Source organism: Ptychodera flava, chromosome 10 (genome assembly GCF_041260155.1).
Source record: "Ptychodera flava strain L36383 chromosome 10, AS_Pfla_20210202, whole genome shotgun sequence".
NCBI classification, from domain to species: domain Eukaryota; kingdom Metazoa; phylum Hemichordata; class Enteropneusta; family Ptychoderidae; genus Ptychodera; species Ptychodera flava.
The window spans coordinates 43,353,158-43,367,715 of record NC_091937.1 but is presented as its reverse complement, the minus strand read 5'-3'; the positions used below and the strand labels follow the sequence as shown (position 1 = coordinate 43,367,715).

The following is a 14,558-nucleotide window of genomic DNA, read 5'->3' as shown; positions in this document are numbered from 1 at the left end:
ACGAATGCTGGTTGAGACTTGAAATCAATTTTAATGCTTCTGTTGACACACAGAACAAAGAGGCTGGAGCGTTTCCATGTGATCTGAGCTCAGTAATGCCTATGGGTGTGAGAAAGTACCTATATGTTTGTGTATGTATTCCTAACAAAAGGTACACAACACAGAATGTGGTTTTTCCCACACAAGTTATTTTTTGTGACTTTCTATTTAAGAGGTAAACGAACGCATATTCCAATTCAATCAGAGAGAGTTTCATTCCGATTCCCCCTTTCAGCCCCAAAATCCCCAAAGTCCCTTCAAATGACCCGCAACATACCCTTGATATCTTCAAATCCCCTCGTCAATTCTCCCATACCCCCTCCAGAGATGTTTGTGAATGCAGCCCTACTTGTCTTATTTGACAAGGCACGTAGTGCTGAAAAAAGTAATATACAGAATCTTTTGCAAGGAATTAGATATTAGCCTGGTGTGATTTATGTTTGCTCTTAAAACTTGAAGCAACCCTGCAAGCAGATAATTTCAAAGGCATGGGAGCCATACACGTGAGCGATTTTGTGTCACGATGATATCGACTTTGGAGAGGTTGCAGAGTCAAGCAATTTTCGTGTTTGCGGGAAGCTCTTCATCATTTTATTATCGGTGAACGTTTCGCGAGACAACGTATAACCAATGAATGCTGATAACATCTACAACGTTGATAAACTGATTTCCTGAAGGTGTTGCTAGGCAACCGCAGATACTGATAAGTGCGCCCATTTAGAATGATTCTCGTTTGTAACATCGTCTGCGTGAAGGAGATGCTGCGCGAACACTATGCGCTTTTGCATTATTTAGGTGCCCAGCTCGATACAAAGGGGCGGGAATGTGCCTGGAATCTCGTTCAAGGCGGGTGACGTTTACGGAATACAGTCTGCAACAATGATGCTGACTTCATTTGATTTTCTGAGGCAAGCCAAGCAATCCAAACCCCGCCATGTAAATGCCCTAGTTTATCGATCCAGCCTGGAGTCATTTATGAGAATGGTTTATGTAAATTACGCGTGCTTTGAGCTTCCTCGGGTATTCCATGCTGAATGCCAAAAAAAAACACACACGCGATATTTTGCCCGCTGTATTTTGTCGACAGACAAGATTCGACGTGTTTGTGTCGTCACACAACGGGATCTCCGTGACGTAAGCACCGTTGAAAACGCGATTTTGCATTTTCTCTTCCCCTACTGACATCAGCATCTTTGTTCATCTCTAAAAAGTAAGAAGACACGCAAGAAAACAGCGAGTGGCAGGTGCGATCGACCGACGTTTTAGTAACTTGATGTTAATTTTTTTAGAACGATTGTGTCCTTTTTTCTTCTCCTGAGAGATACACATATTTGACGACCTCGACGGCTGCCTGTCTGCTGTCAATTGTTACCTTAGATCGTCAAATATATTCTCTGATCACTTCGCATGAATTAGGCGATGCGCACACCCTCTCTGCGCACTGTGACAGCCGGAAATTCTTACAGAGGTATAGTTCCAAGCAGAGGTGGATGTACGTGTGCGTGTGTGTCAGCCCACTGACCGTTTTTTTCTTTCTTTCTGAAGGATGTAGACACCGCCAAGATGTAGTTGGACGGATTTATCCCTTAGTCTATAGGCGTTGCCTTCCTCGTCACCGAACTGCTGTTTAGAATCCACACCAATAGTGCCCGCACCATCTCTGGACAATGGGCAAGCTTCTATCCCGCATCCTCTGCTGTATTGGGGCGCCACATCCATTTGGAGACGCGGTAAGCAACCTTTCTTTAATTTCATCCAAACACAGTGAAACAGCAGATCTGGAAAATAATGGTTGAAGAAAAAACCGAACAGTCTGATTACAAATGCAAAAAAATACAGACCGCGATTGACTTTTCTATCCAGCAACGCTGACATCGCCAAAGAATGCTCATTTAAATTCGGTCAGCGCCTCGCATATTGAGCGAATTTACAGAGATCTGGGGCAATTACGATCAAATTCATGTCCTACATTTTTTAAAGCTAGCAGTTGACACTCATACAGGATGAAGGCAATTATCTACAGATATTTTATAAATGAGTAACCGTAATTAGATAGAGTAATTGTAATCTCGTCATGCATGTACGACATTTTACAGGTAGTCGTTGTAGGGTATCCCGTAAGCCTGTTGTTTTAATGTAACACACGACGCTCGATCGAAGAGCTGGTGCTGTACTGACTGGCCGGCCTGCAATATTTCTGATGTTTTACGAGGTTTTACCAATCGAGACGTCGTCCCAGACAATCCTGCACCGCGGCAACGTATGAGAGATTGTAACACGTAATTACGCTATTGCTTTCAGTCAGTTTTGTGTCGAGTCTTGTTAATCAAAATAGCGGTGTAATTTTAAATTGGAAGTAACAGTTCGTCTTTTCAAGCGCGCCTGGCCGCCGCGTCATTATTGCTATATTATTATCTCAGTGACCTCGTGAGCCGGGTTTTCCTCTTGGGGGACACCGTCACGTGACTGCGCCGTGCTCATTTCTCGGCATCTGTCCAATTTAGTATCAGCCTGTCTTCTGAACAATTAGACATTAGTTTTGTAAAAATCTAAAATGAATAGTTTATGCACAAGAAGTGAGCACGCGAGAACCTGTCGTAAAAACAGGAGGAATCACATCCGCCCACCGTCTCGCTCAGTGAAGCGAAAGTTAACGTACGAGGGCGTCATACAAGACGTCAATTGAATAAAAGATGTCAATTTGAGAGAAAAGTAACATTTTTATAGCGCGTCGAAGAGAGCGATACTTCCGTTTTCATTCACAAGCCGCGGTGACAGTGGACAACGGGTTGATCATATCATATTTTGAAAATCTAGTGTTAATCCTTTTGAGGGTTGAAAATCAATGCGGTATACACGTCCCACGTCCCGACAGAAAAGCAGGTGGGAAGGTATTTGGTTAGCCCACGGCCACAGACGTGCTGAAAACGTGACGAATTATCACGAAAGTTAATTTACTTTTGAAGAGACGTTTTTCATGTCATCTTGACATTAGTTATAACGACACTCCTGCAATCGATATTTTAATAATTGCTCGTTTGTTTTGTTCGCACAGTGTGAAGACATACGTCATTTAGTCGTCATTGTGGCAAGTCGATCGAATGATTTGCAAAAAGCCATCTAGTCGCATAGTACAGGGCGTTTTCTCTCGCAACCGATTGTCTTAAGGTAGTGTGTGCCTCGAAAATCAAAGAATTAAAATTTTGCTCAAACTTTCCCAAATGAATCTTTCAACCATTCTCTTACCAAATCAATAATAATCAATAATAATCAATAACAATAATAATCAAGCCGTACAAAGTTTGGAATTAGCGAAACAAATTACTAAACATTTTGCGATATTTGAAATTCAAAATGGCCGCCATTCTTGTGTTAACTCTATGGGGTAAAAATAAAATATTTGATTTTCGAAAAACTAAGACGGTTAAAGTTTTTCTTTCTCCAAGATCTCTAAAAGGAGCCCTCACAAGTGGTTAATCAGAAAAGAATTGTAGAAATTTGAGAGTGGGAATATCAGTCCTCGAGGCGCGTTCTAAACAAAATAGGAAAGAGAAAACTTTCCAGGAGAAAACTTCTTCTGGGAAATTGTATGCACTAACACAAAAAAATGTAGATTGACTGATTTGTGATCTACTCAAATTGGTATTCGTCGCTGTGCCATTTTTAACGATTTTGAAATCATAAAACTAGAATATTTTGCGGGGCATTATTTGCTCTTTCGCTGCGACGTTGTAGTCTCAAAATATAAATTACAAAATATAATCCCTAAAGTGGAAATCTCATATTGAAAATTACCAGCTTTATATCTTCCCATATGGTCGCTTAGTGCCGTGCCCAAGCCTACCAGCCCAAATCGTAAAATTGTAACTTTCCCCAAGAGTCCTTTTGCTCGCGTGTCAGGTGGTTCCCTCGAGATAATTTCATGGTGTTAAAAATATTGAAGTCAGAGATTTTTGTGATAGTGTGACGTCTGAAGGGTATTTTATGGATACCGACTTCCTTTGTCAGGGTCAATAACCCTACGCATCGCGTCACAATAGCGCCATCCAGCATGATGCAATGATGAAGAGCAAAGAGTATGTTAACTCACCGCTCAGTCTCGCCTCTGATAAATTCCCTTTTTGATTTTTTTCAGGCTTAAGGGGATTTGAATCACTTCACAGTAAGTGTAATAGGGAAGGCTACTTCTCTAAATCCCCGACTGTTTCAGACGAAAAGAATTTTAGTGCGTTTCTTAACGTTAATTATAGAAAAAGTTGACATCTTTCGAGGTTCTCAGTAAAATAGCAATTCTGTCTTTAAGCATGCGCAAGCCGTGACTCGAGCAGACAGGAAAATCTTGTGATATTTTGCTATCGTTTGCTTCTCGATCTTGAATTTTGCTCCTTCTAATTCCGCTTATTCTTATTTTCTGTGTGTATAGACGCAACCAGGCAAGAATGACAGGTGCACCTTGCGTTGTGTTTAGTCGCAGGAAGTTCTGCCATGGTCTATAGATACTATACGAAGCCACGCGATTTAGAGACGCAACTGGCATTTCAACTTTTTGAACCTTTGAAAGTTACGATATAGCACCAGAGTTGTGACAAACTTTACCCCCCCCCCCTCCCTGTAAATCTAACAAAATAACTCGACAAGTTCTCGTTGGAGCTGACATACATCTTCAATATTGATGACGGTTCAGCGAGAATTATTATCAGCCAGAATATTAACACAGGTCACAAGGTCAAACAAACGAATTCGCGAAATCCACCTGCAATCCATTTTACCTGTCAGCGTACGGTATTTGCATACGTACATATATACGCGCGAATATAGGCCTAAGCAGGCAATCCGTGCCGCGATGCCAATAAAATGTAACTGCGGACACCACCAGGAAAATTTCATAAAGATGAGAGATAATATTACGTAAGGAAAACTTTTGTTCTGATTTCTAGTATATCATGCAACCATGCCAGCCATTGTCGCATATACGCATTTTCTTGAACTGTCTTAGTGACAACAGTGACAGATCACAGTGATTGAAGCATTCTGAATAACTATGGTTTTAGGTTCGATTTTAGACTTGAAGAAATAGTTGATAGTAAAATGTCAAAAAAATCTTTAACAAGTATGTCCAAGGAGAATATTTGTTAAAATATTCGTCAAAATGTAATAATCAATAGCAGAAAAATAGTCATGCGTCTTAGAGCGTGTGTTGCTATGACGTCAGAGTCTGTTGTTATTTTTAGCACGCTGGAAGGTCTGCCGTTGGTCCCATAACCCCAAGGTCGCAAATTCAGCCGGTGTCGTCTGCGCGCATTTGTGACCACTCGAAACTGAATTTTGTCTGACGTCAGCAAATCGGTGTCCTTTTTACGTTGGCGATATAATCTGTAAAATTCCATATTTTCAATTGAAATGTAAAACCATAGACAGTAGAGGGGGAAGATGCTAAAAAAGAAATTAATAAACAGGGTCATCAGGGTTATCTCTAAGTTGTAGTTCAGGTGGTTGAAAAACAATATATCAGACGGTGAGGGAGCGGGGCGGCCGAGGGGAATGGGTTTGGCGGGTGGGTTTCCCCCTCCCAACTGCTGGAGATTTTTTGTTTGAGTACTTGTGATTGTGATCATTTGGTGACACTTGAGTACCTGATTTTCCATACCATTTGTTTACTGAGATGTTAACAGATTTTATCAAAATTAAGTTTAGTAGCATATAATTTCAGGTCACCTCCATCAGTAATCATCATTACAATATCACCACCATCTGCATCTGAAAGATCATCACAATAGTCCGCTAATTACTTCGAAAGTTTAAGAGTACGAGTGGCTAAATCTTCTTCCAAAGCAACACGTGTGGCTATGCCAACCTGTATCAACAAGCACTGGACTAAAGAAGTGAAAAAGTAACATACTAGAAATAAAATATAATATTTGGTAATTAAAAAAAATACAAAAAATGAAATACAAAATATTGACCTGAAAAAAACATCACACACTGGAAGTAAAATAAAGTATATTGGAAAAAAATACATACTAGAAACGAGATAAAAAAAAATTAGACTCAATGTTTAAAGCTACACTTTAACTATTTCAGTGCCGTTACAGTAGTTTTTCCCTGTCAAAATTTTAGTAATTTTTTTGAATTTTTCTGTCATTTGAAAAATACGTTTTGACCGAATGGACATCACTTTTCATCGGCAACATCTATTTAATCAATTTTTTGACTAAAAACAATGACTAGGTTATATTTTGTAAAGGTGACAAAAAGTGACTGGCGCTCAACTGGTTAACACTAATCATTTCTCATTCTACTTCCGTGCACAAATGGAGTTTTACTCTAAACATTGCTCATGTTAGGTCTTCTAAATTCTGATTGCATGATGCTACTAACTATTATTGGCAAAGAAAATAACCCTTATTGTAGTGGTGATGAAGCAAATGGGATAAAACAGAATGCCGAGCACATGATAAGATTCAGACAATTCGTTTTACGACAATGGGCTTAAACGACCCTGTAGGAGTGATACGCTATACAGTTACAGTAAACTTGGCTAATGGCCTGCAGGGACACGATGCGATGTTGATAGATTACACATGACCATATTCCCAATCCAGTACAAGAAATACGTTAATTACATTTCGAAAACACATGATTCACTTTAACGTTTACCTTTGTCTAATTTTTGGGGTTTTTTTAAGTAAAATAGTGTTGAATATCGTTAGATTTCTTTTTCCCAGTTCCGCTCGCTCGAACTTTCGTTGCCATTGCGTGTGCAGTTTAAGAAAATACACATATGACCCCTTAGGCATGTTACAGGGCGTGTAAACGTTTCTGGCAATCCCCGCAGTTATTACATCTATTCAAATCTTATCCTATGTAAATTCTCATGTGTTGGAAAGCCTACATAAGAACGTTCAATCTGATTGGACATGTTACATACGTATGCAAGGTCAAATGTGTAGGTTCTTTTGTTTACGGAAGTACGACGTCTGGGTTTTATCGGGACGTGTTTCGGCAAGTTTCAATTCGTTTTCTTCCATAACTTCAGACATTTTATGGCCAATTACACAAGGCTTTAGTGAAAATATGAGATTAAGTACTTTACATCTATGAAACCAGCCGGCAGATAACATGTTTTTGAGACTCCCAAGGCAGCTATTTTTGCGGGCTGCCGGCTTTTAGCGAGAACACTGGTCATATTAAAGTTAGGCAAGTGTGCGCCTCGAAATTTAACTTGAAGGACTTAAAGTTTGGCTCAAATTTTCCACAAGGAAAGTTCAACTCATTCTCTTTCAAAATCAGGAATAAAAGTTTAGGGTCACCGTGGAAATGTTGGTACCATTGAAACAGATTACCTGAACTTAACCGATATTTGAAATTCAAAATGGCGGCCATACATACCCAATGGAAATACTCGAAGGCAGAGAATAACTTGAGTTGCTTGATGAAACGTGAAAATTAAAGATTGGATACTCGCTCATCCATCCAGAATTTCGCTCATTTAGTTTTTGCTGTGTCTTTTATCGTCAAAGTTCGAGTAGAAAAAAAGCTAATGAACATAACGTTTTAACAGTATGTTTTTTTTAGTCGGGGACCGATATAGTCGTAGTTCAGGTGCGCATGTGCAGTATTTTTATTTTCATTTTCCCCTTTATTTAATCAAATTTGACCTCTATGACTCGGCTGAAACAAAATGAGCGGAATCCAATTTTGGAGGATGGAATCGGCAGAAATTGTGAGTGCAAGTATCATCTTTCTTTTATGTTACAAACAAAATTTAAGTTTGATAAATAAGAAAGAGAGAGAGAGAGAGAGAGAGAGAGAGAGAGAGAGAGAGAGAGAGAGAGATTTTGCAGCGTAAACTAATTAAATACAAGCAGCGTAGATGGCAATATCTTCAAATTCCATTATAAGTACTAATTGGGTTGACAGAAGAGGCAGAAAGGGCCGTGTTTAGACTGACATCAATTTCGCATTGGAATTTAATCAATTCACATATGCCCCAACAGTTTCACCGACGACTGTCCATTTTAAGCGCGAACACTGTCGGTAGATTAAACTGCAAAAGCATGGCTTGTTTGAATCTTCGTCTTTCTTGCTCTACAGGGAAGGTAGGGATTTTTTTGTTAATCAGAACTACGGTTACTATGGATCTGCATCCGTTTTTGCCTTTCCAGTTCAAGACAGGCAGGAGACCATTTACGGCATGGGGTCAAGGCACTAATGTGATCGACAAATCCTCAGTGATTGAACTCATTTGTTGTTCAGTCAAGTCGGTTAACGTTTTAAAAATAAAATCATTTCCAACAGTTTCACTTGGGTCTCTCCAATTTCATACCAACCTATTTGAAATTTGGCAGCCCAGGCCAGGTTTGCCCAGCGATCGAACGCGTCACCTTTGAGTCTGCGCAGTAGTGAGGTAGTTTCTGCCGGATTCACCAGGAGAAACTCCCCTGTATAGGTTTCATCCCACCCATCGTGTTCACCCCACTCACGCGTTTCACATGAAAACAGAACACAAATCATCGCCAAATTCACCCCACTCAAACATTCAAAAATCAGAAACTTGTACCAAGTCTATTTTTAGGCGTGAAAGATGTCATTAAAGTTCTGTTCATTAAACATGTGCAGTGAACAATACGAATCTCTTGTATATCAATGCAAGGTGTATTTGTTGTTGATATATCAAATAAAGCAACGAAAGGTATTTTGAAAAGGTTTATACCTCTCTTTTATGTACAAGTCATACGTATGTACACTTCTACGTGCATTGTAATCCCTGGCGTAATCCCTGACGATCAACTTGAAGTCTATGGATTCAAAGTAGTGAGTTGAAACTATGGTATTTTTCACCGTTTTATAGCGCAAAAATTGTCCATCTTTTTTCACACAATATCTAAAACAATGAACCGAAATCATAGTTCTTTGATCGGAGTGAGATAAGAAAATCAATTCCTTTTGGTCTAAATTTGTATATTACAGTGGCACTTATATCAAGGCAGCAATATTGAAGAGTTGATGCATGCGTGTGTCTACCTTGTTAAATACTCAGTATTTACACACAGTATCGCCGTAACAAATATGGCTATTTCACTTTCTTGTCGCTTAACCTTGAGCAGTCAGAGAAAGTATTCAGTTGTCGGAATGCTATTGGCGCACGACCCGAGATTTTGTTGGTAATTGCTACTTCCGTAACACCATATCAATTATCGCCTGATACGTTACTGCGACGCATGCGCGTAATTCCCATAGATGGCTCAGCTGAGTAAACCTTTAAATGTTCGAAATCTATTGACGACAACAAGTGTCTTGAAAAAAATCGTGCCCTTTAGACAGTCTTTATTTGACGGCGGCAGACGCCACGCAGGACGGTTTCTAGTACTCTCCATTCCCACGAAACTATAGAACTGTGAGTCGGGGCTCCTCAGAAGTGTGCATTGATGAAATTTCAAGAGTGATTTTATTCACGCGTGTCGTGATTCCTTGTCGTGCTTGCACTTGTCATACCTAATTATGTGTAACTAATTATGGTGTTGTTAGACCTGGTGCCGCACACCGGTGTTAAAGTAAAACCTTTCACGGCCCTTGACTGTCTGTCTGTCTGTCTGTTCTTTTTCTTTCATGCAAAGGTTGTTTTCACAAGTGCCTCTTTCTTTCCGTCCGCCTTCTGAGGTGTTGAAGTTTCTTTGTTCTTTGTCTGTCCATACCTGTCGGTCTGTCCATCTCCCCTTCTCTCTCTCTCTCTCTCTCTCTCTCTCTCTCTCTCTCTCTCTCTCTCTCTCTCTCTCTCTCTCTCTCTCTCTCTCAGAAATTAACGTAGGCGTGGGCTGTCGAATGAGTACTTCTTTCCTTCAGTTGGCCTATTGCCAACAGCAGCCATTCATCGGTATGCAATTATTATTAATAATGGTTTTTCGCAACAATAAAAATTATATTTTTAGATTTGACAAGTCGGTGCAGACATGCCTTGTCAAATTTAGTTGAAAGGTTGAGATCGTAAGTGGAACATATTGATGTGAAAGATAGATGTAACTGGCACGCAACAAGTTGTATATTGCAGTGTTGACTGGCTTTACAACAAAATCCAAGTTTGGTCTAATGTCTAGATTGGTGTACGGTATGTACGCTGTGCAAATGATATAAAACATGGCGACAGTAGCTGACTGTCGATAGCAAAGACATGTGTTTATTGAAAATGTCACAGATTTATAATATAGGATTGAAGTTCATGCTTTTCTGGTCTTACTCTCTGCTTAAATCACAGGGACGCCGGGATAAACAAACAAGCAAAAATAAATATATAAACCAATAAACTAATAACAAATAATAAACAAATATAAGAGAAAACATAAATTGAAGAACTGAAATAATTGACTGAAAAACACATGCAACATATTCAAGATGCGAGGTCAGTATCACAACTCAGTAAATTTTGTGAGTGACTTTAGTTGTTTGTTTGTTTATTCTGGCTTCTTGTGCCAAATTCGATAAAAAAACGTGACATGCACGGAACCCAAGGATGAAATGTGACGGTAATGTTGGGAAAATTCATCGCCCTGAACAAGCGCATATTATATAAAGTCTAGCGTCACTGATATTCAAAAATCATGATGTGAGCAGTGGGTCAGGTGATTTGCACACAGAATAAATGATTACATAACAATCTATACCTATCTATTTAGCTATCTCAAATCACTGATATCAATTTTTACTTATTTTGGGTGGTATAAAATTACAATTTTCTGCACATATTGTAATCCCATCAGCTACTTTTACACCCCTAGGAATTTTAAAGTGTTAAGATGGCGACATGCCCTATTTGGAGTATGGTCTTTTAATATTACCAATGTGCTAGCCTGCAGATAAATTCCTGGTCTTAAATTTGTGGCGTTGTCGCCGTCGCTCTTATACAAAATCAGTCAGCCAAGATAATCTCGAAGAAAAAGTGCTGAACACTTCACAGACGACCTTTTTTGCTGGTACGTCATGAAAATATCTCACGCTCCTTGGCTTCAAGTCCTTGCTTCTTAAGATATTCCGTTGACCCTGCATTGACGTCGTATTTAGTGACTTCGATCGAGACCTGCGGTTTTCCCGGCGACAGTGCAACACTTCACCGCCGGTGCAAGATTTCGATCTCTGTCGATTGATTTATTTCGTCTATGTATGGCTTGTAAACCTGCGTGTCGCCGTTTTGATCGATTTCAGTTTGGATGTCGCCCAGGTGATCGAAATAAGCAACGGCGAGATGTGTAAGATTTTGCCGCGTGGAAAGAGCTAAATCAAAGAAGATTTATGAACTTGTGTAAAGAATTCACCGGTTGCCGGGCAATGTACTCTATGACTAAGTAAATTCCCCGCATGTTACTCCGTTATAAGTTCAAATAACAAACGTATATGATTCTATCGTTTGCTTTTTACTCAATCATGTTCTTCCAATTTTCTACAGCTTTTCCTATCTCCGTCGCGGTATCATTCGCCACACGTCGCATTTTGTTTAACTTTGAGGTGTATACACGTTGTGTGCGAGGCATATGGCGACCCAGGTTTAGGCAACTACTTGTCATTGAAACCACAGTCCCTCCAAGATGAAGTAAGGCGATTTCTGTCTGTGTTTAGTGATTTTGAACTCTTTCAATGCTGTCAATATGTATGATAGAACAAAGATGCATTTTGATTGTCAAGTGGTATGTAAGTAGGTATATGAATGTATATTTGCTTACAAAAACTCTTTGGCGAAGACCATATTTACATAATATATAAGTACAAAAAGATAAATATGCTGATATGATCTTCATCAAGACTATTTTGTAGACAAACAAACATACAGATGTACTGTATACAGATATAGGGGCATACATATATACATATATGCATATACAAACATACATACATACATACATACATACATACATACATACATACATACATACATACATACATACATACATACATACATACATACATACATACATACATACATACATACATACATACATACATACATACATACATACATACATAAAATAGATTGTGGCTCACGCAGAAATAGCCATGACATAGCCATGAGTTTTGAAGAATATTTTAAAGACACTATTCCCACAATGTTGTTTCTGAAATAGATATTGCGTTCGCGATCAGAAGCAGAAACAGCATAATTTATGCATTGTGCTTCAGCAAACAAGATAATCGTTTTCAACCAACGACAAACCCCTGTGTAGTGTCAAGCTTTTTTATTTATCCATTAGCCAGTTTTCCATTCTATCGAGCCGTAGCCTTGCTGTATTTTAAGATGGTGACCAAAAACGAGTGTATTAGATGTAAGGAAATCAATGTATGCAGAATAATGAAACGCCATAAAAGTTTGATCACATCAAGCTGCGAAATTGCATACGCATATTGGCAGTGGCACGCGAAGATGAATAATGAATGTACGATTCCGGAACCGAAGAGGGCGAGCTGGCACAAATAACATTGTTAAGACCTGCAATGTTAAATCAAGACCTTATATCGATCCAAAGCACAAGGAAACATGTGCTATTAGTTTTCAAATGAACGAAGAAAAGCCGTGAAATCGATCGTTACTAAACGCATATCGACCCGCCGCTCTTTCGCTTGTAGTTCCGGCAGGAATCTAAGTTTTAAAAGACGTTTGCATCGACGTTCTCAAAAGACTTTAATATAGTTTCACTGAAATGTGTTAGTTCATGCGTTTTTGGGTCAGATAGTTCGCATGTTGAGCGATGACAGCTAACACACTGTTTAGAATTTCGGCAGCATATCGGCTTGACGTCCGCTTCCAACGCTATCGATCGCGAGTGTTTATGAATTACTCGACGAATAATTCAAAAAAATTACCACCCTGATTAAATCTCCACGGAGAATTCAGTGAGTTTTAGCATAATATTACAGTAATTTAGTTCCAATCCTTTGGCTCTTAGGAATTGGTCTCACCCAGGTGTGCTAAATTGATACAGGTGAGGTCTCCGCTGCCTCACATAGCCACACAATATAATTCGATCAAGACTTTAGGTTACCATTCTTTCTGCGAATTTTTGCATCTTCTGACGTCAGTAGTAAAATAAAAGTGGTCAACTGGGATGAAGTAAGAATTTTACACCCCATTTTATTCATTTATCTACATGAAGCGAAGGAAAAATTAACCATCCATGTAACTAAAGTATGACCCTGACCTATATATGAACTCACGCGCAGCAGTGCATTGTCCTGAACTAAGCGGGGAAATTCCCTGCTGAGCATGTTTATACACGTTCCGAAGGTGTACGGGAAATTCCGTGTGAGTCATCACCATCAAACTAGCCTATATAAAGGAGCCCCGTTGTCAGTCCGGCCGGCCGGTCGCGGAGTCTAGCTGATGTTGAACATGAAGTTCCTATCGGTGCGAACTTGTTCACCTGATAGATAAAATTTTAGTAATTTCCTCTGAACTTAAAATGTGACGGAAGACCATTACTTCAAATAATATGAGACGTTTCAGATGAATGGTACTGATATCTAAAGTGTTCACTCTTTTATCTCTACGTACAAATGTAGTTCCTAAGTCGTTCTCTATTCTATTCCCACCAACAAAACATTCAATACTCATTTCCCCTCCCCGATCTTTATCAATACTTATGATAATATCACAAGTTGTTCTGTTATCTGTTTTCATAGCATAATATCCAACCAAATCGTCAAATTCATCTCCAGTAGCTAACTTTACACATCTAATGAGAACTGTACCATGTTGAAGTATTTTCATATTATCAGTCATCTGTTGATTTACTGTCTGTAAAGTGAGAACAGCTGCCTCATCACCAACACTTTTCAGACCCAGTTTCTTTAAAGTTGTGTCCCAAAATAATCTAACTGGAACTCCGCTAGCTGTATACGAGCAATAATTCTCCCCCTCGTTTATCCACCTTCTTAGTGTATTATCCGCCTTCATTATTGTATTAAGAGGACTAATTTTAAGGTGAATCGGTATACCAAGAAGTGCAATGTATGGATTCGTAGGAGTAAGCCAACTACGAAAATCTAACAATTTATATTTGTTTACATTGCTATCAAAATAAATCACATTCGGAGTTCCTGGTGGTTCAGCAACACCTCCTGCAATTTCACTATCCAATATATCTAAGATGTTACGCGGCACATTATAAGGCATGAATTTCTGACTATCCCCATCCCATGTCAGAGCAAAAGGAGTAGGATCATTCGAAGCCTTGTGGCGTCAATACAGTTTCATCAATGTCTTTAAGTTCGGAAAATTCTACAGCATGTTCGTGGGGTGGCGCCGCGGCATTGGCTAAAACGAAATATTTTTCGCGGTCTTTATAACGAAGGACGTAATCCTTATTATGATTAGCAGCCATTTTAGTATTATTGTTAACTTTAACATCACTCAGATCTTCAAGCTCAAGATTTTGCATACGAATTGTACCTAGACCGAAGCCACTTGGATCAGACATAATTATGTTATATACAGTGAAAATTAAAATAATACCTTGTAATATACACAACCATGGCTT

General features: G+C 39.2%; 1 protein-coding gene across 4 annotated transcripts in view; it reads left to right on the top strand.

The window, feature by feature from the left end:
• Positions 1 to 515: 515 nt before the first annotated feature.
• LOC139142871 (uncharacterized) overlaps positions 516 to 14,558 on the top strand; it is a 50,797-nt gene continuing 36,754 nt past the window's right edge. Inside the window, exons 1-2 of one of the 4 annotated variants that reach the window (XM_070713048.1) lie at positions 516 to 1,283; positions 1,585 to 1,769. In XM_070713048.1, coding sequence (XP_070569149.1) covers positions 1,707 to 1,769 — 63 coding nt within the window. In that variant the 5' untranslated portion in view covers positions 516 to 1,283; positions 1,585 to 1,706. Of the gene's footprint in view, positions 1,284 to 1,513; positions 1,770 to 14,558 lie in introns of those variants that run through there. The other 3 variants (XM_070713046.1, XM_070713047.1, XM_070713045.1) reach the window with 3 other exon arrangements.